Source organism: Delphinus delphis, chromosome 20 (genome assembly GCF_949987515.2).
Source record: "Delphinus delphis chromosome 20, mDelDel1.2, whole genome shotgun sequence".
In the NCBI taxonomy this organism is placed as follows: domain Eukaryota; kingdom Metazoa; phylum Chordata; class Mammalia; order Artiodactyla; family Delphinidae; genus Delphinus; species Delphinus delphis.
This window is the reverse complement of record NC_082702.1, coordinates 14,386,639-14,414,449: the sequence shown is the minus strand read 5'-3', so window position 1 is coordinate 14,414,449 and position 27,811 is coordinate 14,386,639. Positions and strand designations below refer to the sequence as shown.

At 37.6% G+C, this 27,811-nt stretch overlaps 1 protein-coding gene across 5 annotated transcripts in view; it reads left to right on the top strand.

The window, feature by feature from the left end:
• LOC132416132 (zinc finger protein 790) overlaps positions 1 to 27,322 on the top strand; it is a 78,202-nt gene extending 50,880 nt beyond the window's left edge. For 3 of the 5 annotated variants that reach the window (XM_059999391.1, XM_059999390.1, XM_059999392.1), the window contains exons 2-5: positions 10,033 to 10,112; positions 11,335 to 11,461; positions 11,719 to 11,814; positions 21,620 to 27,322. In XM_059999391.1, coding sequence (XP_059855374.1) covers positions 10,104 to 10,112; positions 11,335 to 11,461; positions 11,719 to 11,814; positions 21,620 to 23,298 — 1,911 coding nt within the window. In that variant the 5' untranslated portion in view covers positions 10,033 to 10,103 and the 3' untranslated portion in view covers positions 23,299 to 27,322. The remainder of the gene's footprint in view (positions 1 to 10,032; positions 10,113 to 11,334; positions 11,462 to 11,718; positions 11,815 to 21,619) is intronic. The other 2 variants (XM_059999393.1, XM_059999394.1) reach the window with 1 other exon arrangement.
• Positions 27,323 to 27,811: the final 489 nt, after the last annotated feature.

Sequence of the window (27,811 nt, the reverse complement as noted above, 5' to 3'; positions counted from 1 at the left end):
CCAGCTTTCTTTTGATTTCCATTTGCATGGAATATCTTTTTCCATCCCCTTACTTTCAGTCTGTATGTGTCTCTAGGTCTCAAGTCGGTCTCTTGTAGACAGCATATATATGTGTCTTGTTTTTGTATCCATTCAACCAATCTGTGTCTTTTGGTGGGAGCATTTAGTCCATTTACATTAAAGGTAATTATCGATATGTATATTTCTATTCCCATTTTCTTAATTTTCTTGGGTTCGTTATTATAGGTCTTTTCCTTCTCTTGTGTTTCTTGCCTAGAGAAGTTCCTTTAGCATTTGTTGTAGAGCTGGTTTGGTGGTGCTGAACTCTCTCAGCTTTTGCTTGTCTGTAAAGGTTTTAATTTCTCCATCAAATCTGAACGAGATCCTTGTTGGGTAGAGTAATCTTGGTTGCAGGTTTTTCTCCTTCATCACTTTAAATATGTCCTGCCAGTCCCTTCTGGCTTGCAGAGTTTCTGCTGAAAGATCAGCTGTTAAGCTTATGGGGATTCCCTTGTGTGTTATTTGTTGTTTTTCCCTTGCTGCTTTTAATATGTTTTCTTCGTATTTAATTTTTGACAGTTTGATTAATATGTGTCTTGGCATATTTCTCCTGGGATTTATCCTTTATGGGACTCTCTATGCTTCCTGGACTTGATTAACTATTTCCTTTCCCATATTAGGGAAGTTTTCAACTAAATCTTTTCAAATATTTCTCAGTCCCTTTCTTTTTCTCTTCTTCTCCTGGATCCCCTATAATTTGAATGTTGGTGTGTTTAATGTTGTCCCAGAGGTCTCTGAGACTGTCCTCAGTTCTTTTCATTCTTTTTTCTTTATTCTGCTCTGCAGTCGTTATTTCCACTATTTTATCTTCCAGGTCACTTATCCGTTCTCCTGCCTCAGTTATTCTGCTACTGATCCCATCTAGAGTATTTTTAATTTCATTTATTGTGTTGTTCATCGTTGGTTGTTTCATCTTTAGTTCTTCTAGGTCCTTGTTAAATGTGTCTTTCATTTTGTCCATTCTATTTCCAAGATTTTCGATCATCTTTACTATCATTATTCTCAATTCTTTTTCAGGTAGACTGCCTATTTCCTCTTCATTTATTAGGTCTGGTGGGTTTTTATCTTCCTCCTTCATCTGCTGTATGTTTTTTTGTCTTCTCATTTTGCTTCTTACTATGTTTGGGGTCTCCTTTTTGCAGGCTGCAGGTTTGTAGTTCCCGTTGTTTTTGGTGTCTGTCCCCAGTGGCTAAAGTTGGTTCAGTGGGTTGTGTAGGCTTCCTGGTTGAGGGGACTAGTGCCTGTGTTATGGTGGGTGAGGCTGGATCTTGTCTTTCTGGTGGGCAGGTCCACGTTTGGTGGTGTGTTTTGGGGTGTCTGTGGACTTATTATGATTTTAGGCAGCCTCTCTGCTAATGGGTGGGGTTGTGTTCCTGTCTTGCTAGTTGTTTGGCATAGGGTGTCCAGCACTGTAGCTTGCTGGTCGTTTAGTGAAGCTGGGTGCTAGTGTTGAGATGGAGATCTCTGGGAGATTTTCGCCATTTGATATTACGTGGAGCTAGGAGTTCTCTTGTGGACCAGTGTCCTGAAGTTGGCTCTCCCACCTCAGAGGCACAGAACTGACTCCTGGCTGCAGCACCAAGAGCCTTTCATTCACATGGCTCAGAATAAAAGGGAAAAAAAGTCGAAAGAAAGAAAAATAGAGGGTAAAATAAAATAAAATAAGGTAAAATAAAATAAAGTTATTAAAATAAAAAATAATTATTAAGAAAAAAAATTTTTTAAGTTAAAAAAAAAAGGACAGATAGAACCTTAGGACAAATGGTGAAAGCAAAGCTATACAGACAAAATCTCACACAGAAGCATACACATACACACTCACAAAAAGAGGAAAAGTGGAAAAAATCATAAATCTTGCTCTCAAAGTCCACCTCCTCAATTTGGGATGATTTGTTGTCTATTCAGGTATTCCACAGATGCAGGGTACATCAAGTTGATTGTGGAGCTTTAATCCGCTGCTTCTGAGGCTGCTGGGAGAGATTTCCCTTTCCCTTCTTTGTTCTCACAGCTCCCGGGGCTCAGCTTTGGATTTGGCCCCGCCTCTGCGTGTAGGTCGCCTGAAGGCGTCTGTTCTTTGCTCAGACAGGACAGGGTTAAAGGAGCAGCTGATTCGAGGGCTCTGGCACACTCAGGCCTGGGGGAGGGAGGGGTACGGATGTGGGGTGAGCCTGTGGCATCAGAGGCCAGCGTTACGTTGCACCAGCCTGAGGCGCGCCGTGCATTCTCCCGGGGAAGTTGTCCCTGGATCCCGGGACCTGGCAGTGGCGGGCTGCACAGGCTCCCCAGAAGCGGGGTGTGGATAGTGACCTGTGCTCGCACACAGGCTTCTTGGTGGCGGCAGCAGCAGCAGCCTTAGCGTCTTATGCCCGTCTCTGGGGTCCACGCTTTTAGCCGCGGCTCATGCCCATCTCTGGAGCTCCTTTAAGCAGCACTCTTAATCCCCTCTCCACGCGCACCGGGAAAGAAAGAGGGAAGAAAAAGTCTCTTGCCTCATCGGCACGTCCAGACTTTTCCCCGGACTCCCTCCCAGCTAGCCGTGGTGCACTAACCCCCTGCAGGCTGTGTTCACGCCGCCAACCTCAGTCCTCAACCTCAGTCCTCTCCCGGCGCTCCGACTGAAGCCCGAGCCTCAACTCCCAGCCCCGCCCGCCTCGGCAGGTGAGCAGACAAGCCTCTTGGGCTGGTGAGTGCTGGTCGGCACCGATCCTCTGTGCGGAAATCTCTCTGCTTTGTCCTCCGCACCCCTGTTGCTGCGCTCTCCTCCGCGGCTCTGAAGCTTCCCCCCTCCGCCACCCGCAGTCTCCGCCCGCGATAGGGCTTCCTAGTGTGTGGAAACCTTTCCTCCTTCATGGTTCCCTCCCACTCGTGCAGGTCCTGTCCCTATTCTTTTGTCTCTGTTTATTCTTTTTTCTTTTGCCCTACCCAGGTACGTGGGGGAGTTTCTTGCCTTTGGGGAGGTCTGAGGTCTTCTGCCAGCGTTCAGTAGGTGTTCTGTAGGAGTTGTTCCACGTGTAGATGTATTTCTGGTGTATATGTGGGGAGGAAGGTGATCTCCGCATCTTACTCTTCCGCCATCTTCCCAGGAGTCTCGAAAGGTGGACTTTTGAGAATTCCCTCCGAAAGAAGGAATCTGAGGATGGAACATTTAAGAGTGGTTGGGGTAGGCAGAATAATGCCCCTGCAAGGATGTCTGGACACCTGTGAATGTGTTACCTTACAAGACAAAAGGAACTTTAAGGACCTGGAAGTGAGGAGATTATCCTAGATTATCCAGTTGGGCCCAAACTAATCACCTGGGTCCTTAAAGTCAGTAAATCTTTTCCAGCTGAGTTTAGAGTCAGAGAGAGGTGTGATCACAGAACAGTGGTCAGAGAGATGCAAATTTGCTGGTTAGATAAAGGAAGGTAGCCTTGAGCCAAGGAGTGTTGGTGGCCTCTAGGAACTGGATAATGTAAGGAAATTAATTCTCCCCTAGAGCCTGCAGAAAGGACCACAGCCTTGCCGATACCTTGCTCTTAGCCCAGTGAGAACCATGTCAGACTTTTACCTAACAGTAAGATAATAAAGTTGTATTGTTTTAAGCCACTGCATTTATAATTTGTTACTCAGTAGTAGAAAACTAATATAGTGGTATAGTTTTTTAGCCTCAGTTCTGTGGAAGTGTTTTGAACTGTGTGACATGAGGGGAACTCAATACCTATTGATAAAATTTAGAACTTTAGGTAAAGCTCATAGGCCCCCTCTTGTAATTTACAGTTTTACTGCATTGTGATATTTTTTAACATTGGAAATTAATGAATTTTTCTTCATGATCTAATATATGGTCAGCCTATAGTTATTTGTTTTGCACTTAGTTTATCTTGGATTGAGAGAAATGTGTTAAAATTCTCTATTATTAATGAAATTTTATCTTGTACAACCTGTAACTTCTGCTTCATGAAATTTAGTTAGTTGATATATAGATATTCATAATTGTTATATGTTTATTGAGAATGGTAGACTTTAGTATTTTAGCATCCTCAAGATCGTGGCCCTTGCTTATTTGTTTGCATTTTGTCTTGTATATATTTCTCCATAATTTGTAAAATAAACCTTTTTTGAAGTTTATCATATATACAGACAAGTGTATACATGATGATACAAACAACCAATGCAATCAAAATTGTACACCTTGAGTTACCACAAAGGGAACACCCATGTAATAAGCACCCAGATCAAGAAATAAACCATTGTCTGCATTCCAGAAGTCCCTCTTGTGCTCCTGTTCAGTCAGTATCTTCCCCAAAGTAACCACCATACATCAGTTTCATCTGTTTTTGAACTTATGTGTAAGTGGAGTCATATAGTATATAACCTTTTGGCTTCTTTTGTGCAACAGTATGTTTATGAGATTCATCCATATTGTATGTAAATATAGCTTACTGTTTGCATTGCCAAATGCACTAGTATTCCAGTGCATGAATATACCAACTATATTTGTCCATTCAACAGTTGTCATACAGTTGATAGACATTTAGAACTCTTTATGTCCCTTGTACCTGAAGGACAGCTTGGCTGCATGTCAAATCTTTGACTTTCTCATTTGTTTTTCCACAAGTATATTGTAGGAGCTACCTCACTATTTGGGGCACTGAATTTAGCAGTCTAATGACAACTGAATTTCCTTTTTCTTATAAGTAACTTGATATTTTTATCTTGATTCCCCATGGATTTTAGTCTAATAATTTTATTAGGAAATGTTTTGCTACAGACAATTTGAGTCATTTTCTCCAGCAGTATAGTGTGTATTTTCATTATGCATATTCATGCATTATTTCAGAAAATTATTCTTGAATGTTAAAAATGTAGTTTTTAATATTCTCTTCTTGATTTGGATTTCATCTCTAGAGGCTCTACTTAGTTGCAAGTTGGATCACTTTTTTTTTAATTAATTTTATTGAAGTATAGTTGATTTACAATGTTGTGTTAATTTCTGCTGTACAGCAAAATGACTCAGTTATAATATATATATACTTTTTCATATTCTTTTCCATTATGGTTTATCACAAGATATTTTTTAACACCTTTATTGGAGTATAATTGCTTTACAATGTTGTGTTAGTTTCTGCTGTATAACAAAGTGAATCAGCTGTAAGTATACATATATCCCCATATCCCCTCCTTCTTGCATCTCCCGCCCACCCTCCCTATCCCACCCCTCTAGGTGGTCACAGAGCACTGAGCTGATCTCCCTGTGCGATGCAGCTGCTTCCCACTAGCTATCTATTTCACATTTGGTAGTATCATGGGATATTGAATGTAGTTCCCTGTGCAATGCAGTAGGTCCTTGTTTATCCACCCGATATATAGTAGTTTGCATCTGCTAATCTCAAACTCCCAATTCTATCTTCTCTCACCCGCCCCCCACTGGCAACCACAAGTCTGTTCTCTATGTCTGTGAGTCTGTTTCTGTTTTGTAGATATGTTCATTTGTGTCGTATTTTAGATCCCACATATAAGTGATATCATGTGGTATTTGTCTTTTTCTTTCTGACTTACTTCACTTGGTGTGATAATCTCTAGGTCCATCCATGTTGCTGCAAATGGCATTATTTCATTCTTTTTAATGGCTGAGTAGTATTCCATTGTATATATTTACCACATCTTTATCCATTCATCTGTTGATGGACATCTAGGTTGTTTTCATGTCTTGGCTATTGTAAATAGTGTTGCTGTGAACATAGGGGTGCATGTATCTTTTCAAATTATAGTTTTTGTCTGGGCATATGCCCAGGAGTGGGGGTTGCAGGATCATATGGCAACTCTATTTTTAGTTTTTTGAGGAACCTCCATTCTACTTTCCACAGTGCCTGCACCAAGTTACGTTCCCACCAACAGTGTAAGAGGGTTCCCTTTTCTCCACACCCTCTCCAGCATCTATGATTTGTGGATTTTAATGATGGCCATTCTGACTGGTGTGAGGTGATACCTCATTGTAGTTTTGATTTGCATTTCTATAATAATTAGTGATGATGAGCATCTTTTCATGTGCCTATTAGCCATCTGTATGTCTTCTCTGGAGAAATGTCTGTTTAGGTCTTCTGCCCATTTTTTGATTGGGTTGGTTTGTTGTTATTGAAATGTATGAGCAGTTTGTATATTTTGGAAATTAAGCCCTTGTTGGTCGCATCATTTGCAAATATTTTCTCCCAATCTGTATGTTGTCTTTTCGTTTTGTGTATGGTTTCCTTTGCTGTGCAAAAGCTTGTAAGTTTGATTGGGTCCCGTTTGTTTATTTTTGCTTTTATTTCTACTGACTTGGGAGACTGACCTAAGAAAACATTGATATGATTTATGTCAGAGAATGTTTTTCCTATGTTCTCTTCTAGGAGTTTTATGGTTTCTTGTCTTATATTTAAGTCTTTAAGCCATTTTGGATTTACTTTTGTGTATGACGTGAAGGTGTGTTCTAACTTCATTGATTTACATGTGGCTGTCCAGCAAGTTGGACCACTTCTGACTTTCATTTTTTTCTTATAATAATTATCATCTCTTTGTTTCATTTTGTTCCATTTGCTAACTTTTAAAAAAAATTTTATTTTATTTGTTTATTTTTGGCTGCATTGGGTCTTCGTTGCTGTGCGCAGGCTTTCCCTAGTTACGGAGAGCGGGGCTACTCTTTGTTGCAGTGCATGGGCTTCTCATTGCGGTGGCTTCTCTTGTTGCAGAGCATGGGCTCTAGAGTGCAGGCTCAGTAATTGTGGCACATGGACTCAGTAGTCGTGGTTTACGGGCTCTAGAGCGCAGGCTCAGTAGTTGTGGCACAGGGGCTTAGTTGCTCCACGGCACGTGGGATCTTCCCGGACCAGGGCTCGAATCCGTGTCCCCTGCATTAGAAGGTGGATTCTTAACCACTGAGCCACCAGGGAAGCCCCATTTTCTAACTTTTATATTTTTTGTTCCATGCTGTACTTTCTGTAGTATTTGTCATATGTTGTGCTCTTTGTAATTATTCTTCATTTCTAAAGTGGTTTTGCCTATGAAGTGGTTCTCTTTCATTCTTGAATTGGACTAGCTTTCATATGTGGTCTGCCTATCACTTCCTCCCCTTTCCTGAGATCATTGTATGATTTGTGCATGTAGTCTTGCTTCTGAGCTATGATTGTATCATAACTTTTAAAAATTCATATTGGAATGTTGGGTAATAATTTTAATCTTCTCTGAAATTTTTAGTGAGTTTTCTTTATACATGGGGAATTTGGACACTCTTTCCAAACTTTTATCTAACATTATCTTTGGACATGGTGTTTCTGATTGTGTTTTTGGAGTGTGATTTTTTTTTTTTTTTTTTTTGGTATACCTGTCACTGGCACTTTCCTATGAAAAGGTGAACAGGGCAAAGGTAGTTTTTTAGGTTCTTATGCTCAGGAATTCCTTCCTCTGTTACTACAATAGAAGACAGTTTCTTTTAAAGATAACCTCTCTGAATATCCAGGCCTTCTTTGTTGTTCAGAACCTAACCTGGTTCAGGAAGACCCCTACTATCAGCTCTGAGAGCCACAGTATCTTCTTTTCTGCAATTAAAGAATACAGTGAAGCTCCCAATTCATTCAATGAGGCTAGTATTACCCTGATACCAAAACCAAACAAAGCTTCTCTCGTAAAAATATGATACAAAAATCCTCAACAGGGCTTCCCTGATGGCGCAGTGATTGAGAGTCCGCCTGCCGAGGCAGGGGACACTGGTTCGTGCCCTGGTCCGGGAAGATCCCACATGCCATGGAGCGGCTGGGCCCATGAGCCATGGCCGCTGAGCCTGCACATCTGGAGCCTGTACTCCGCAATGGGAGAGGCCACAACAGTGAGAAGCCCGCGTACCGCAAAAAAAAAAAAAAAAAATCCTCAACAAAATGCTAACAAACAAAATCCAGCAACATATGAAATGAATTATGCAACATGTCCAAGTGGAATGTGTCCCAGGAATGCAAGGTTATCTGAACGTCCAAAAATCAATTAATGTAATGCATCATATCAATAGAATAAAAAACATAAATTACATGATCATTTTAATAGACACCAAAAAAGCATTTGACAAAAGCCAATACCCTTTCATTATAAAAACACTATAAACTAGGAATAAAAGGGAATTTCCTCAATCTCATATAGGTTATCTATAAAAATCCTACAACTATTAATGGTGAATGTCTGAATGCTTTTCCCCTAAGATCAGTAATAAGACAAGAATGTCTGCCTTTGCCACTTTTATTCAATATTGTACTGGAAGTTTTAGCCAGGGCAATTAGACAAGAAAAAGAAAAAGCATCTGGGTTGGAAAACAAGTAAAACCATCTCTATCTGCAGATAACATGCTCTTTTATATAGAAAATCCTAAGGAATACATACCCCAAAACACTGTTAGAACTAATAAATAAGTTTAACAAAGTTTCAGGATACAAGATCAATAAATAAAATCAATTGTATATTATACACTTGGAGTGAACAATCCAAAAATGAAATTAAGGAAGCAGTTCCATTCACAGTAGCACCAAAACAAATAAAATGTTTAGGAATAAATTTAACAACTGAAGGTGAAACTCATACTCTGAAAATGACAAAACAGGTATTAAGCAAACACTTGTACATAAATAATCATAGCAGCGTTGTTTATAATAGCCAAAAGGTGGAAACAATCCAAATGTCCATTAACAGATGAATGGGTAAACAAAATGTTGTCTGTCCATACAGTGGAATATTATTCAGCCAGTATTTCAGGAGTGAAATACTGATACATGCTACAATTTGGATGAACCTTGAAAACTTTATACTAAATGTTTTCACAATTTTGACAACCAGTCACAATAAGTTCACATACTATATTATTCCATTCCTATGAAAATCCAGAACAGGAAATCTGTAGAGACAGAAAGTAGATTAGTGGTTACTTAGGGTTGAGAGAGAGGTGGAGGGAGAGTGTTGAGGGAGAGTTACTTAGGGTTGAGAGAGAGGTGGAGGGAGAGGTGGAGGGAGAGGTGGAGGGTTGAGGGGACAAGGAGTAATAGCTAAAGGATACAGGATTTCTTTTTGAGGTGATGAAAATATTCTAAAATTAACTTGTGGTGGTTGCATATGTTAATTTGCTAAAAAAATTGCTCACTTTAAATGCATTAATTGTATAGTATATGAATTATGTATCAGTAAAACTGCTTAAAAAATAAAAGAATACAGCCTATGTGTTTTGCCACCTTGAATCTCCCTGACATCTCTATGCCTCCTTTTACCACCTCCACCATCAATCACCTTTTCATAGCATTCCTGCTCACATACACTTATTGAGGGTGTAGTCTACTCCTCATAGGAATGAATGTTTCTTATGTCTTCTTTGGAGAAGTGTCTATTTAGAGCTGCTGCCCATTTTTTGATTGGGTTGTTTGTTCTTTTTGTATTGAGCTGTATGAGTTGTTCGTGTATTTTGGGGATTAATCTCTTTTTGGTTGCATTGTTTGCAAATATTTTTCCCATTCTATAGGTTATCTTTTCATTTTGTTTATGGTTGCCCTTAGTTTTGTGGTATGAGTGCTTTAGATAAAAATGAGGCAGTAAGTATTATACACTTTGTGGGACATAGAGGAGATAGATGAAAGGCCACTGTCGTACAGGGAAGTACACAGGAGGGCCCTGGGCAAATGCACTGGGCTCCCAGATTGGAGAGTTTCCCTGGGGATGTCTAACTTTGGGTCCTTATTGTTAAAGGGGTTATTCAGAGCAAGTCAGAATGACCTTATCTCATATCCCGAATATCCTGATCCGTGTCATGATTTAGCATTACTGATTGGACTGAAACTTCATCCTGCTGTATTTGAGTCTCTTGGGTTTTGGATAGGGCCAGAATTTCTGCAGATTCCCTCTGACCTTCCTTCAAGGAATAAAATGGTATTCTTACTCCATTTGAAAGATCTGAGGAAAGCCTGACCTCTCATTATTCCTTCCCTCTAGCTCTGCTTTCCCAAGACTGCTTCACCGGGAGAGGAATCTAGAAGACTGAGCGACTCTTGGAATTTTAAGTTATGGCCCATGTGAGTTGGAATTTCTTCTCTCCAAAAATATAACCATTTATATCACATCATGTCAATATTTTTATTCCTTATCCTTAAACTGCTTACCTGAGTCACTATTCAGCATGGTAAGTGATAGTTGTGAAACAGTCCAGTGCCTTCCCTAGATGTCCCTCTTCTCTCCAACATGGCATTCAATACTTCCTGTGACCTAATACTTTGACAGAGTACTGAAGGAAAAGATATTGTTTAAAGGAAATAGTAGAGACTTTTAAAAATCAAAACTGTGGCTCAACAAGGTGGAATTGTGTGACTAAAAGGGACCCACTACATGAAAGCTTTTATTTACTCTATATAATGGGGTGTTTCAATTAAGAAAGATGGGAGTTGGTGTTAGCTGGTATTCATTTTAATAGTGGCACTTTGTCATGCTTTTAGATAGAGAATATAAGAGGAGGTTGAGTTCAGAGAGATCTGGGATTTTGCCAGGAAATCAATGAGAGAATAATATCATTAACAAGACATGTGCTGATAGTCAGCTGACAGCCTAGAGATTTTATACATTCTCCACAGAAAATGGTATTCAGTTAGAGAGTGTATCTCTTAAGAATCCTTTCAACTTCAACTAATAGAAAATTCAAGTAAAAGAAGCTGAAAGAAAAAAAAAGACTATTCGCACATAGTAAATCTGGAGTTGATTATTCCAGGCTGTTATAGCCTCTTGGTGGTATCAAGAAAGAACTCATATGATATCTGTTATTCTGGGCTGCCATCCTGTTGTCTTGATGTTTGTTACAGGAAGGCCATAACAATGTTGTGACTGAGCAACAGGAGATTTTTTTTTTTTTTTTTTTTTTTTTTGCTGTACGCGGGCCTCTCACTGTTGTGGCCTGTCCCGTTGCGGAACACGCAGGCTCAGCAGCCATGGCTCACGGGCGCAGCCGCTCCACAGCATCTGGGATCTTCCCGGACCAGGGCACGAACCCGTGTCCCCTGCATCGGCAGGCGGACTCTCAACCACTGCGCCACCAGGGAAGCCCAACAGGAGATTTTAAGAGCATATAGGCACTTGGTTTCAGGGACACTAAATTCCACATCATTTCCCCCCACACTACAGGCAGCCAACTCCAGTTTTTTGCTGAATGTATGGACCTCTTCCTGCAGTTCCCTTTTCCATCTTCTCCCCATCCATCTAAAAGATTTCTTTTAACTTCACTGTTGATGTTTGGGTTTGTCATTTCAGCAGTTGATGATGTTCAGGGATGTAGCTGTAGACTTCTCTCAGGAGGAGTGGGAGTGCCTGGACTTGGAACAGAGAGCTTTGTACAGAGACGTGATGTTGGAGAACTACAGCAACATGGTCTCACTGGGTAAGATTCAGAATTTGATCCCAGAAATTCCTGATTCCTACATTGTGAACTTTTGGATTGCCTTTCAAGTGTCTAGGGGGATTTCTGACCTATTTCTGGGAAAATGGTTTGTGTTTTATAAATTTGGCAATAGTCATCATCATTGGGAAACTCCATCTTCCCCATCTTTTATGCATTTTTCTTGCCCTTTCTAATAACTAAGAGACTTACGGAACCCTTACCATGTGGTAATTTCCTATTTCTTATTTTCTGATCAGGACTTTGCCTTTATCAGCCAGATGTGTTCTCTTTACTGGAGAAGGGGAAAGAGCCCTGGATGGTTTTGAAGGATGAGACAGGAGGACCTTGCCCAGGTGAGTGAGGGCTGAGCAGGCACAAGGAGGCCATCATTGCAGATAACACCCAGCTGTTTAGTAAGTCAGTAACATCTCTGTAATATTGGTCTAGAATTTCCTCCTCAGAGGCCAAAAGCCTGTGGATAAAGGCCTGAGACCTAGAAATAAAAGTAACGTTTTCAACATGAATTTCCAACTGAACCTTCTCTTCAACTCCAAATACCACTCCATTTCAGTGCTCTCATTTTTCCTTCATGTTACAAAAATGTAAATGCCATTCTTTTTCTCCAGTGGTTAGTTTATCTATGGTTTGGATTAAGTTTCTTCCCATTTCTTTTTTTCCATTTCTATATTTGTAAATTTCATCACTCTAAAAAAACATTTTTGACCCTGTTTTTCATTTTACCTGCTATCTCTTGAATTTTTCTTATTTTGCCTAGTTTCTCCTTGCTTCTGCATTTTCTTCATTAATTAACTCTTTCTTTTAAGGAACTTTTATTGATTTTACAATTTCATTTTAGGTTAAGAAGGGTTAACAAAGTGTAATCAATTAAGAAACTTGGTATTCTTTCCTATGACTGGAACATTTTCATAAATTTCTGCAGAGTAGGCTTTACATTAAGAGAAAGCCTAATAGGCTGCTTTTTTATGGTTTCTTGCTACAGTGAAGAGGAAATGGCAGGAGAGAGGTTAGGGCTATTGGAAGACAATGAGGAGGGAGTACAGTGTCATAAAAGACAAGTCCTGGCTGTCAAAAGGAAGCGAGGGGTATATTTGGCAACTAGATGGTAATTGATGAATTTTCTGTTATGGGCAGGAGTCAGGTTGAAATAACTTACTCTTGGAGCTTCTTTTTTATTGGAAATATCAAGGAAAGAAAATAAATTTTATTTCCTTATTGGAATCATGTTTCTAAATTCCAGAACCTATATTGATGTTTTAAAATTGTTCTTTTTCCGAGCTATTGATACATGGAAAAACTTGAATGAATCTCAAGGATGTTATGCTGAGTGAAAAATGCCAATCTCAAAAGTGTAATTGACCTATAACATTCACATACTATATTGAATTCATTTATACAAAATTCTGGAAATCACAAAGTTAGAGATTGAGAACATATTAGTGGTTGCCAGGGGTTAGGAATGGGCAGGGAGCAGTGGTGGTGGTGGTTATGACTATAAAGAGATAGCATGAGAGAGAACATCTTTGTGGTGATGGACTATTTCTGTATCTTGATTCTTGTGGTGATTACAGGAATCCACATATGTGATGAAATGACATAAAACTGTACACATATATTGTGCCAATGTTTATTTCATGATTTTTATATTGTAGTATAATTATGTAAGATGTATTCATTGGGCAAAACTGGGCAGAGGGTACACAAGACTCTCTGGAGTATCTTTGCAAATTCTTGTGAATCTATAATTATTTCAAAATAAATGCTTTTAAAACTTACTTTGTTCTATAAGGTATATACAGTTTTATATTTTTATTCCCTAAACACTACCATGTATGTTTTTAATTTTAGTTTATTTTCACATATTATGATTATACTATTATATATTAAGGTTGTTCTGCATTTCTTGTTACTGAAGTTACCACTCTTGGTACACGTCAGTTATTCCTGGGATTTTTCTGCATTAGATGATACTTATATTTCAGATATGAGATTCCTTAGCCAAAGGGTTCAAAGTTAGAAAATCATGTGCCCAACTAATTTAAGATGCTTCATTGAAAAAAGTTATTTTAAATCATACAAAATTAAATGAATACTGTAAATAACCTGTGCTATTTATTTATAACCCATAACTATTTCATCCATGTTTCAGTAGAGGGCCATGACATGTTCTCCCTAATTGCAGTTCTGCCTATTCTTTCTTATGTCAACCATTCCAATAATTCATTCTCCTATTTCTTGGTTCTGTTTTGTTAAAAGGGAGTGGGAATTTAGGCAGTTTAACTGTAGATGCTTTATTTTTCCCAATCTTTAAAAAAATTTTTTTATTGAGCTGTAATTGACATACAACGCTATATTGGTTTCAGGTATACAACATAATGATTTGATATTTGTATACGCTGTGAAATGACCACTACAATAAGTCTAGAGATCCTCTATCCCCATACAAAGTTACAAAATATGCCATATAATATTATTGACTATAACCACCATGCTTTGCATTATATCCTCATGACTACTTTATGTTATGACTGCTGGTTTGTACTTCTTTACCCTCTTCACCCATTTCGCCCGACCCCCCCACCCCTTTGGCAACCACCATTCTGTTCTCTGTGTCTATGAGATTTATTTTGCTGGTAGGTTTTTGATTACTGATTCAATTTCCTTACTACTAGTAATCAGTCTATTCTGATTTGTATTTCTTCATGGTTCAGTCTTGGAAGATTGTATGTTTCTAAGAATTTATCCATTTCTTCTAGGTTGTCCAATTTGTTGGTGAATAATTGTTCATAATAGTCCCTTATGGTCATCTGTATTTCTTTGTCATCAGTTTTAACTTCTCTTTCATTTGATTTATTTGAGCCCTATCTCCTTTTTTCTTAGTGAATCTAGCTAAAGGTTTGTCAATTTTATTTTTTTAAAGAACCAACTCTCAGTTTCATTGATCTTTCCTAGTATCTTTTTTTTTTGGCTGCACTACATGGCTTGCAGGATCTCAGTTCCCCAACCAGGATTTGAACCTGGACCACAGCAGTGAAAGCCCAGAATCCTAACCACTAGGCCACCAAGGAACTCCCTCTAATATCTCTTTAGTCTCTACTAGTGAGTCTAGTCTCACTATTAGTCTCTTAGTCTCTATTAGTAATTAGTCTCTATTAGTCTCTTTAGTGGTCTTTTATTTCCTTCCTTCTACTACCTTTGGGCTTAGTTTGTTGTTCTTCTTTTTCTAGTTCCTTTAGGTGTAAGGTCAGATCGTTCATTTGAGATATTTTTGTTTCTTGAGGTAGGCCTGTATTACTATGAACTTCCTTCTTAGAACTGCTTTTGCTGCAAGACATCGATTTTGGTATGTTTTCATTTGTCTAAAGGTATCTTTTGTTTTCTTCTTTGATTTCTTCGTTGACCTATTGGTTGTTCAGGAGCATGTTATTTAATCTCCAAATATTTGTGATTTTTCCAGTTTTCTTTTTGGGATTTCTTTCCCATTTTATACTGTTGTGGTCAGAAAAGATGGCTGATACGATTTCAGTCTTCTTAAATTTATTGAGACTTGTGGCATACTATATGATCTATCCTGGAGAATGTTCCATGTGCACTTGAAAAAAATGGATACTCTGCTGCTTTTGGAAGGAATGTTCTATATATATCTATTAAGTTAATATGGTCTAATGTGTCATTTAAGGTGCATGTTTCCATATTGATTTTCTGTCTGGATGATTTATCCATTGATGTAAGTGGGATATTACAGTCCCTTACTATTATTGTATTGCTGTCAATTTCTCCCTTTAGGGTCTGATAATATTTGATTTATATATTTTGGTGCTCCAGTGTTGGTTGCATAGATATCTACAGGTGTTATATCTTCTTGTTGTATTGACCTCTTTATCATTATGCAATGCCCATGTTTGTGTTATATTATAGTCTTTGTTTTAAAATCTTTTATGTCTGAAATAAGTATAGCTCCCCCAGCTTTTTTGTTGTTGTTGTTTCCTTTTGCATGAACACTCTTTCCATCCCCTCACTTTTAGTGTGTGTGTATTCTTAAACCTGAAGTGAGTCTTCCGTAGGCAGCAGATAGATGGGTCTTCTTTTTTATCCATTCAGCCACTATATGTCTTTTGAATAATGAATTTAATTCATTTACATTTAAAATAATTATAGATAGGATATACTTACTGCCATTTTGTTAATTATTTTCTGGCTGTTTTGTGGTTCCTCTTCTCTTGCTCTTTTCCCTTGTGATTTGATGAATTTCTTTAGTGTTTTTTTTTCCAGATTCCATTCTCATCTTTTCTGTATTATAGAATTTTGCTTTGTAGTTGTCATGAGGCTCACAAATATCAGCATATATGTGTGTGCCTGTGTGTGTGTGTGTATGTATATGTACACTCTACTTTAAGTTGATAGCAAGTTAACTTGAATGCATTCTAAGACTCTACATTTTTACTCCTCTCCTCCCACATTTTGTTTCTGATTTCATATTTTACATCTTTTCATTTTGTGTATCCCTTTACTAATTATTGTAGTTATAGTTATTTTTATTACTTTTGTCTTTTAACTTTTATGTTAGCTTTATAAGTAATTAGTCTACTACCTTTACTAGATATTACCTTCACCACTGAGGTTTTTTTCCATATGTTATAGTGTCCTAACTAGTGCCCTTTTCCCAGCTTAAAAAAGTCCTTTTAATATTTCTCATAAGGCTGGTGTAGTTGTAGTGATCTCCTTTAGCCTTTGCTTGTCTGGTAAATTCTTTATCTCTCCTTCAATTCTGAATAATAACATTGCCAGGTAGAGTATTCTTGACTGTAAGTTTTTTGCTTTTAGTACTTTGAATATCTCATGCCACTCCCTTCTGGCCTGCAAAGTTTCTGCTGAAAAATCTGCTCATTGTCTTATGGGGTTCCCTCGTGTGTAACAAGTTGTTTTCTCTTGCTGCTTTTAAAGTTCTCTCGTTATCTTTAATTTTTGACATTTCAATTATATTGCGTCTTGGTGTGGATGTCTTTTTGTTTATCTTGTTTGGAACTCTCTGGGGTTCCTGGATCTAGATGTCTGTTTCCTTCCCCAGGTTATGGAAGTTTTCAACCTTATTTTTCAAAATAAGTTTTCTTTCTCTCTCTCTTCTCCTGGGACTCCTATAATGTGAATGTTGTTCTGCTTGATGTTGTCCCATAGGTCTGTCAAGCTATCTTCAGTTTTAAAAACTTTTTTTTTTGCTCTCTGTTTGTATGAGTTTCACTACCCTGTCTTCTAATCACCAGTCCTTTCTTCTGTTTTATCTAGTCTGCTGTTGAACACCTCTAGTGTGTTTTTCAGTTCAGTATTCTTCAACTCTGTTACTTCTGTTCGGTACTTTTTTATATTTCCATCTTTGTTGAAGTTCTCTCAGTGTTCATTCTTCTCCCAAGGTCAGATGCTCCTCAGCATTTTTATGACCATTACTTTGAACTCTTTATCAGATAAATTACTTATCTTCATTTCATTAAGATATTTTTCCTGGGATTTTATTTTGCTTTTTCATTTGGAACATATTTCTTTTTCCCTCATTTTGCTTGACTCTTTATTTCTGCTTCTATGTATTAGGTGAAACAGCTACCTCTCCCAGTCTTGAAGAGTGGTTATAGGAAGACTGGGACTGTGTTTCAGTCTGCTGTCTTTGCAGTACCCTGGGGGTAATAGCCTGCCAAGAACTCTCTGATTTTTTCAGTCCCATGGAACCCAGAAACACAACCCCCCCTGGCCCTCAGAGCCAGGTATTCAAGGGATGTCCCCTTGGATGCGGGCTTGGGTATGTGGACATCCCCCATGTTGACTCGACTTGTGTTGGGTGGGGCTGCAGAGAGCACCAGGCTGGGGCAAGACTGCCCAATGGGTTGGGTATGGCTGTGCGGACACACAAGGCTGGGGCAATCCCAGTCACCAGCTTGGGTGGGACTGTGGGGAGCACATCCCACTGGTGCTTGCAAAGTAGAGGGAGAGTGTAAAGTGGCACCCGCCAGCACCTCCATCCCTGGAGACAGTTACAGCAGGTCCCAGCAGATGATTTAATATTAGCAAAAGGATCTCCATATATGGTCTAGGCACTTTGCAACTTCTGCTTTTTCCCTGGGTCCTGGGGTGAGTAAATCTGTGCACAAGCCCTTTAAGAGCAGAATCCCCATTTCCTATAACCCTTTGGTTTTCTTGGACATAAGCCCCATTGGTTTTCAAAGCCAAGCATTTTGAAGGCTCATCTCTCTAGTGTAGGTCCCAAGGTTTGGGGTGTCTAATGTGGGGCTTGAACCCTTTGCTCCTCCTAGGGAACTCTGTGTTTGTGAGATCCCCCCCAACTGTGAGTTGCCACACCAGGGGTGGGGTTTTTGGAAAGACTACTTCTCTACCTCTCCTGCCTGTCTCAGTGTGGCCCTTTGATCTTTTGCTGTGCAAGAGCTTTTCAGTTAAGTGTCAGGTCTTTTTCAGAGGGTATCTGTATTTAACTAGATTTGATGTGTCTGTGGGAGGAGGTGAGTTCAGGATCTTCCCATGTTTTCATTTTGAGCTGCCCTCCTATTTTTTTCCAGTCTTTATGATTGAGTCTCTAAACTACTAACATAAAATTTGTAGCCTTCTTGAATGAGTTTTTGTAGAGCATTCAGCTTAGTTTTCATAAAAACAGACAACCTTTCTCTCATATTTCTTTACATAATGTTATTTAAAATATATAAATAAAATATCAGGAACAGTTGGTATAAACAGGTTTGGAAGCAAACAGCTGATTCATGGTAAGCACATGGGCATCCTAGAGGTAGCTACTACTTGAATGCTTTTGTATATTGTGGACATTAATCCTTGTGTTTTCTTAAGGATTGGAGGGCGTTGGTTCATATGGAGGTCAGGAACAAAATAAGTTTCAGTGTAGCCTCACTAAAAATGGGTCATTTTTAATTAAAACCTTCTAATAATTTAATAGGATAAAGGCTATTGATTTCTAGTGAGGACAAATATTTCCCCTGAGTTGTTTACCGATTTGCTACTCATATTTATTCAATAATTCTGCTCTGTGCTTGATTTATCCGTATCACTTGTTGGCTTAATACTTTTAATTTTTAGTGTGATTGGGCATTAACATAAAGAAAACACTAATACACTAGTGCCTAGTTAGAGTGACTAAAATTATATTTGTTTTCTTTAGGATTTTAGTTTTCTTTTGGTCCTAAAATTTTTATTTTACAACTTAATCGAAGTATAATTGGAGAATAATAAACTCCACATATTTAAAGTTACAGTTTGATCTGTTTCGACATGTGTGTGTATCCATGAAATTATCACTATAATCAAGACAACAAACACTTCAGTCATTGCCAAATTTCCTTGTGTCCCTTTGTTATCCATCCCTTCTTCCACCTCCATCCCAAAGAAATCACTAACTTGCTCTCTGCAACTCTAGATTAGTTTATATGTTCTAGAATTTTATATAAATTGACTTATACGGTGTATACTTTTTTGGCCTTGTTTCTTTTGCTAGCATAATTTTCGGATTCATCTATGTTGTTGTGTTTATCACTAGTTTATTTTTTATTTCTCTGTAGTATTCCATTCATGGGTATGCTGTAATTTATTTTTTCATACACCTGTTCATGGACATTGTTTTTAAGATTCTCAGCCATTATCTTTTCAAATATTGCTGCTTCTTCCATTCTTCTCTGTGTAAGTTTCCATTTACACTTGTGTTTAATCTCCTAACTGAATCTTCTATGTCATAATTCTTCTCTTATGACTTTTCCAGTCTTTTTCTCATAGAATTTTTCTTTTGACCTATATTGGTTTCTTGTTCTCTGATAAAATGATTAATTTTATGTTTTAGCTACTTGAGCATAGTTATTTTTAAACTCTGTCTCATAACTCCAATATCTAGAATCCTTATAGATGTATTTCTGCTTATCTATTGTTTCTATAGTTTCTATATTCATGTTGTCTGGTTATTTCTTTAATTTTGTGCCAGACACTGTTTGCAAAATGTGAAACTAATCACTAGGATATCTTCCTTTATAGAGAATTTCTGTTCGCTTTTACCAAGTTCTGAAGCATTTTTGTTGTTATCTCAATCCGTTGCCTTCCTTGGTCACTGGGATAAATTGAAACTGAGCTGTAGTTCCTGTGTAGGCCTACCTCTGTTTTACCCACATTCCTAGGTTATGGTCCTTCAGTTATAACTCAACATGAGAGATGTTTAGGACACCCCCTGTAGACAGACCCTAGATACCAATCTCCGTTACTTTAGCCTTGAGAACATGTCATATGTTCTGTCAGTCTCTAAGCTAAATGCTAATACCAGTACAAATTCTTTTTTTCTTTTATTGGCGTATAATTGCTTTACAATGTTCTGTTTCTGCTGTAGAACAAAGTGAATCAGCTATGTGTATACGTATATCCCCTCCCTCTTGAGCCTCCCTCCCAACCCCCCCAGTACAATTTCAATAGTAGAAATTGGATAAGCCCTTCAGCATATTCAAATAGTAGCAGTTGTAGTATTTTCTTGCTTTGTTCTTCTAAAATATTTTACCAATAAATGTGATATCCCATGGAGATTTGGTAAAGGTCACTTGAGAAATGGCTTGAAAGCATAAAATCGAATGAATGAGCAATACTATAAACTCAAGAAATAAAACAAAAACACCTTGGTTGGGATCATCTGACAAAATATGACTTGACTAATAGGCACAGTGGAGAAAATGAGCAGGGCAAAGTATTTAAATGTGAATAGGCAAATGGAAGAATGAGTAAGTACGTATGATTCCATTTCTCTGAGCTAGCATGGATATGCTTTTGTTTCCTCTTATCTGTACAGAAAGTAATGTAGAATTATGTGTACTCATTTCAGTAGAGATGGAAGGGATTAGACAATGAGGTGTATTACATTGCTATCACATGTTGCCAATTGTGCTTCCTGATCCCTGATTTTTTTAATATTATCCTTTACTCCCTCCTATAACTGCCCCCCTTTGCTTTTTTTTTTTGACATGTAGTGTATTGTTTTTTTTACAGAATTTTTTTTAATACCTAACATGTGCTAAGTGTTGATTTACCATACTGGGTAAAACAATCTTAAGTCTTTAAATTGATATCCCATGATTGGGGTAGTACCTGCACTTATTTTTTTGTTGTTGTTGAACTCCTCAGATGAAATTGACCTGAACAAAACTTTATATGTATATATTTTTTTAATTTATTATTTATTTTTGGCTGTGTTGGGTCTTCGTTGCTGCACGTGGGCTTTCTCTAGTTGTGGTGAGCAGGGGCTACCCTTTGTTGCGGTGCGTGGGCTTCTCATTGCAGTGGTTTCTCTTGTTGTGGAGCACGGGCTCTAGCCTCATGAGCTTCAGTAGTTGTGGCATGTGGGCTTAGTAGTTGTGGCACATGGGCTTAATTGCACCACAGCATGTGGGATCTTCCCGGAACAGGGCTCAAACCCATGTCCCCTGCATTGGCAGGTGGATTCTTAACCACTGCACCACCAGGGAAGTCCCTGAGCAAAACTTTATATATTTAATCACCTGCCTCAGCTTTTTTAGTTCGTTAAAATTTCTGTTTATTTCTTGCCCTTTTTTCATATTGCCCAGAATTTGTTAAGCCATTCACATTTCATATGCTCTATTTATTTTATCTTATTTATGTTTTGTGGCTGCATTGGAACTTTGTTGCTGCGCATGGGCTTTCTGTAGCTGTGGCGAGCGGGGGCTGCTCTTTGTTGTGGTGCACGGCTTCTTATTGTGGTGGCTTCTCTTGTTGCAGAGCATGGGCTTTAGGCTCATGGGCTTCAGTAGTTGCAGCACTTGGGCTCAGTAGTTGCAGCATGCGGGCCCTAGAGCGCATGGGCTTCAGTAGTTATGGCGCGTGGGCTCGGTAGTTTTGGCTTGTGGGCTCTAGAGCACAGGCTGAGTAGTTGTGGTGCATGGGCTTAGTTGCTCCTCGGCATGTGGGATCTTCCCCAACCAGGGATCAAACCCATGTCCCCTGCATTGGCAGGTGGATTCTTAACCACTGTGCCACCAGGGAAGTTCCTGCTCTATTTATTTTAGGATTTATTTCTTATATCTACCTTGGAAATTTTAGTTCTTTTTGAACAGTAAAACAGTATGAATTTGTTTTCTTATTTTTCAGACATGCAATCCAGGTGTAAGACCAAGACATCACCAAAAAATGGCATTTTTGACAGAGGATTGCCTCAGTGGGAAATAATGGAAATTTGTAAAAAACATAGCCTTGAATGTTTATGTTTTAAAGGTGATTTGGAAAGCAAAGGTCAGTTTGAAACACAACAGGAAAACCAGGAAGAATGTTTTAAGCAGATTATACTCACCTGTGAAAAAATGCCCACATTTAACCAGCACACAACTTTTAATCTACTTCAGAGACTTAATACAGTAAAGAAACTGAATGAATTTAAAGGGTGTAGGAAAGCATTTTGTTCTGACGCAGACTGTATTCAACATCAGTTAATTCACACTGGTGGAAAATTTTCTGACAATAAGGAATGTGAGAAGACCTTGTTTCCTGATTCAGAACTTACTCAATATCAGACAGTTTACACTGCTAAGAAAACATATGAATGTAAAGAATGTGGGAAGGCTTTTAGTTTGCGTTCAAGTCTTACTGGTCATAGGAGAATTCATACTGGTGAAAAACCTTTTAAATGTAAGGAATGTGGGAAGGCCTTTAGATTTCATTCACAACTTAGTGTCCATAAGCGTATTCATACTGGTGAGAAATCTTACGAATGTAAGGAATGTGGCAAGGCCTTTAGTTGTGGCTCAGACCTTACTCGACATCAGAGAATTCATACTGGTGAAAAACCCTATGAATGTAATGACTGTAGGAAGGCCTTTAGTCAGCGATCACATCTTACTAAACATCAGAGAATTCACACTGGTGAAAAACCTTATGAATGTAAGGAGTGTGGGAAAACTTTTACTCGTGGCTCACACCTAACTCAGCATCAGAGAATTCATACTGGTGAGAAATCTCATGAATGTAAAGAATGTGGAAAAGCCTTTATTCGTGGTTCAAATCTTGCTCGACATCAGAACGTTCATGTTGGTAAGAAACCCTATGAATGTGAGAAATGTGGGAAAGCCTATGTCTGGAGTTCACACCTTGCTCGACATCAGCGAATTCATACTGGTAAGAAACCTTTTGAATGTAAGCAATGTGGGAAGACTTTTATATGGGCCTCATACCTTGCTCAACATGAGAAAATTCATAATGAGAGAAAACCGTATGAATGTAAGGAATGTGGAAAGACCTTTATTCATGGTTCAGAGTTTAATCGACATCAGAAAATTCATACTGGTGAGAGAAACTATGAATGTAAGGAATGTGGAAAGACCTTTTTTCGTGGTTCAGAACTTAATCGACATCAGAAAATCCATACTGGAAAGAGATCATATGAATGTGAAGAGTGTGGAAAAGCCTTTCTTTGGGGTTCACAGCTTACACGACATCAGAGAATACATACTGGTGAGGAACCTTACGTATGTAAAGAATGTGGGAAATCTTTTATCTGGGGTTCACAACTAACACGACATAGGAAAATTCATACTGATGCAGAACCCTATAAATGTAAGGAAAGTGGCCAGATCTTTAGTCACCATTCTTATTTTGCTGAACAGAAAATTCACAGTGATGAGAATCTTTATCAATGGAAATATTATGGGAACACCATTAGTCATGACTCATACTTTGCTCAACACCAGAGTATTTACACTTTTGAGAAATCCTATGAACGTAAAGATTTTGAGAGGGCATTTTCTCCAGGCTCTCACTTTATTTCACTCTTGTGAAATCTTGTGATATAAAAATGTAGGAAAAGTCTTTATTCATGACTTGTTAATTGATCTCAGTTAATTCCTTCTTCTGAGAAAGCCCATAGTGTAAATAATATTGGAAGACCTTTTGACAGAGCACGAAACACACTCAACAGCAAAGAATTCCTAATGCAATCTATATTAATGGACGAAAGCTTTACTGATTGGTTATCAATTATAGAATATCGGGTAAAGTCCTACAAGTAAGATGGTAGTGTGAATCCCTTCTGAATCATTCTGAAAAGATTCTCCACGTCATTGATATTGTGCAGCATAGAACTGAAGTCTAACTCATCTAGGGAAACTTTCCATCATTACTTAAATCTTGTTGCACTTCCACAAAATCACACCAAAGGTGAATTTGTGTTTTGTAATTAATCTGGAAAAGCCTTAAGCTGTGTCATACAATTTATTTGGTATGTCTTAGTTTCAGTACCTCTTACCTCCTAATTTTTTGGAAAGTAACTTAATTCTGTGTTTGCTTACTTATCAGATTGTAAGGGTTACATTAGTTTGAGGATTTAAATGATTTAATGACCATCATTAATAATAGTATTAGACCATTTCTATGAGAGGAAGACCTTAAGAGATTATAGACAAATATGCCATCTGTATGTATGTCTTACTGAACAGCAGAATGTTAATTCTGAAGGAAAACTGGTAAAATCGAATGAAGCAAAGAAAGCTTTGATTCAGTATTAATTTCATTTGCTACATAAAAAACTCATACTATAAAGAAAGCCTTATGGTTTTCATGAAAGTGGGGTTGTTGAGTGCTCAGCATTTTTTAAGGCATTTGGAAGAGATTTGTTTCTAACAAATTTCTAAAGCCAAATGGCATAATCCATTTTATCACCACAATTAAATTTTGGAAATTAGAAAATAGCCAAATGAATTCTGACCTCTTGGAAGTTTAGTGCTACATATATAAACAATTCTCAGATTAATGAGTAAATCAAAAGTGAAATCACAGGCAATTTGGATGTGAATGATAATGAGACTCCTATAAATCAGATCCTATGAATGTGGCCATAGCACTTCTCAATGGAAATTGCTCTGTGTATAAAACCAAGAAGATTGAAGGCAGTTTATTTCTTGTCACCACTGTATCTCCAGCTTTTAGAACAGTTCCTGTCATATTATGGGGTCCAAATATTTATCAAGTTAAATAATGATTACCCAAACAAGCTAGAATAAGAGCAAATGCCTCCAAGTGAACTGATGGAAAGGTTTAAGGAAAATAATGCCAAAATCATGGAATAAAGAACAATACTGAAGGATTTTTATTTTAAATCAAAATGTTTCTTTGAAGAAAACTATTATTTACTAGACTTTGACAATGCCTCCACATTATAAGAAAGGAGAAATGTGATACAACCATATGTTTAGATGAATTTTTAAAGGTCATGTAAATATATATAAACCATTAGACACAAATTTTTAAATATAGAAAGTAAAGTTTATTTTCTAGGAAAACATTATCTTAAATGATTAAAATTTGAGAGTAAATAAAAAGGGCTAATTGGAAGAAAACTTTTTTAAAAAAAAACAGAGGATCAGATAATTGTATAGGGTACCCCCTGAAGGAACAGAAAATCCTATGGAAAAATTGTTCACTCATGCTAAAAGACTAAATAACATAATTCTGATAATAAAATTAAATGTAGCCCTTGAACAACATATTCCAGAATAATTTCATTCATGAACATACATGAAAAAAAATATGAGAGTCAAACGATATTTACTCAGAATGTTTAATCTCTGATCTGGATGGGTGGTAATTCTACAGTTTAAACAACAGCAAAATATGATGAAAATGTAATCTTCTCAGTTTAGTACTTAATAAGTTTATTCTATGTGCATTTTCTTCGTATCTTTTAGTATTACATGAATTAAGGAATAGTGAATATATGTACATATATTTAGCGTGTTTATAATTCAGTTATTTAACAGTAAACAGTATTAGGGGGGCTTCCCTGGTGGTGCAGTGGTTAAGAATCCACCTGCCAATGCAGGGGGCACAGGTTCGAGCCCTGGTCCAGGAAGATCCCACATGCCGCGAAACACCTAAGCCCATGCACTGCAACTACTGAGCCTGCGCTCTAGAGCCCACGAGCCACAACTACTGAAGCCTGCAAGCCTCGAGCCCGTGCTCTGCAACAAGAGAAGCCACCGCAGTGAGAAGTCCACACACTGGAATGAAGAGCAGCCCTCGCTCGACGCAACTAGAGGAAACCCGTGCACAGCAACGAAGACCTAACACAGCCAAAAATAAATAAATAAATTTATTTTAGAAAAGAAACAGTATTAGGGAACAGTACTTCCATCCGAATTATTGTCTTCTATGGAATTTCACAACTCATGGGGAAAATGAAAATTTTTTTTGTTATATTGCTTTATTATTAATAAACAAGCTATTTCATTCATGCTGACTAAACTTTTTTTAAGGTGACCAGTACACTAAGAAAAATAACATTTAGAACCTTCTGGACATCCATATAAAGATAAGTATGAGACATTCTGTTTTCCTTTGGCCTGGACTGCCTTGTTGAGTGTATTATCTACTGCTCCTGTCTCCTTCATGGTGAATTTCTGGATCTCCTTGAATGCCTGAGGTACATGCTTCTTGAGCTCCACTCCACTGATATGTTTGTGAATATTGATGATGTCTTCTCTAGCCTATCTTATAGATGAAAAAAAGCCCTTAGTTTTTCCCTAACCACCTTTCTTCTCAGGAGCCATTTTACTACAACCATGTTGGAAAAGAACTTGTTATAATTAGTCTTAGTGCATCTGGATAAAATGTAGGGGATAGAACTAGATTAATTCCTGGCAGTATAAAGCAGGGTAAATTCCCAGCAAATCAAGAGATCTAAACATCAAAAAGGGGGGAGAAAAGAAAAACTTACAAGTACTATGAGAAAACATGAGTGGATTCCTTTATAACCTTGGAATTGAGATATCAATAACTATGAATTAAAGATCCAGTAGAAATAAGGAGGAAGAAGTCAGTTTTCTGTAGCACTAAAGCAGTATTCACAAAGATACAGGAAAATTACAAACTGGAGATATTTGCAACTATATCACAAACTAATAACCATAAAGAGCCTAAAAGTTGAGATGAGAATATAAGTAACACTACATTGAGATACCACTTCATACCAATCAGATGGACAGAAATCCAACAAGGTATTAAAATATTCTATTGGCAAGACTGGAAAAACAAGGACTCTCACATTGCTGCTGAAAATGTAAAACAGTACAACTCTTATATGAGGGAATTGAGCATTGCCCATGTGTAATCTCTGCATATCCCATAAGGCCCAGACCCTTGCTTCTATCCTAAAGATACATTGGTAAAATTATGAAGTGTGGTATGCACAAAAATTTAAAAAATACTATATATAAGTGCAGCAGACTGGAAACAATCCAGATGCCCAGCATAAACTGGTTTAATTAGCATATTTATGTAACAGTGGAATATCGTGCAGCTGTATACTTCTATAGAGTGATCTTCATGATAGGTTAAATGAAAAAATAGGTAAGTGGAAAATAATATGTATATTATGCTAACATTTGTGAAAGGAATAGAGGAATACTATATATACCTATACTTTCAAAAAGAAATAAAGTGAAACAACAGTTGGGAGAGAGCAAGGACGGAAGCTAGTTATCTTTGGTTGAACGTTGTTTTATATTTTTACTTTGGATCCATGGAGATACTTTACGTATTGACTTTTATTTTAAAAAAGAAGGCAAAGGGGAAATAGCAATCCTAATATCAAAACCAGTGAATTTGATTCACAATCAGCTTATTACATAACAATGTAAAGAAAAATAATTTCAAATGATGTTAAAATATTTTGACATAGTAGTAGGAGAGCTATATCTCAAGGACAAAGAAATACAATGAAATCTGTGCTTGCTTTACTAGCCTTTTGTTAAAGGTAATATTGATATTATTGTAGGTGAGTCCAAAATTAAGTACATAACTTAATTTCATGAGGATTTAATTTTTGCAAAATAAAAAATAAAGAAGTAAAATGCCTGTAGTCTTTCATGTGAATTTGAAGTGTGCATTTCCTACCTCTCCAATGAAGGAGTCTAAAAACATTAGTGACATGGAAGCAGTGAGCACCATGTTTTCATGTGTACAATCTGTGGTTCCTAAATTCTGTTTTCTATAAAAGGAAGCAAGGGCTCCTTGGAGAAATGGCATATGAACAGGTCAAGGGTAGGAGATGTATATATGATTATTCTGACATATATTTTATGCCTAAAAGCAAGAAAGCTGTCAAAGACTGTAGAATCATGTCAACCTGAAGGAACTGACCAAAGGTAGGATAATCTGAACACGTAAAAGCTATTGCAGTGGACTGAAACAGTGATTGTAGGTAAAGCTTCCAAATTCAAAATGAAAAAATTTTTGATAGAACCTTTTATGGAGCTTGCCAAAGTACCAGCTTATTCTGAAAATCTGATAAGTAAA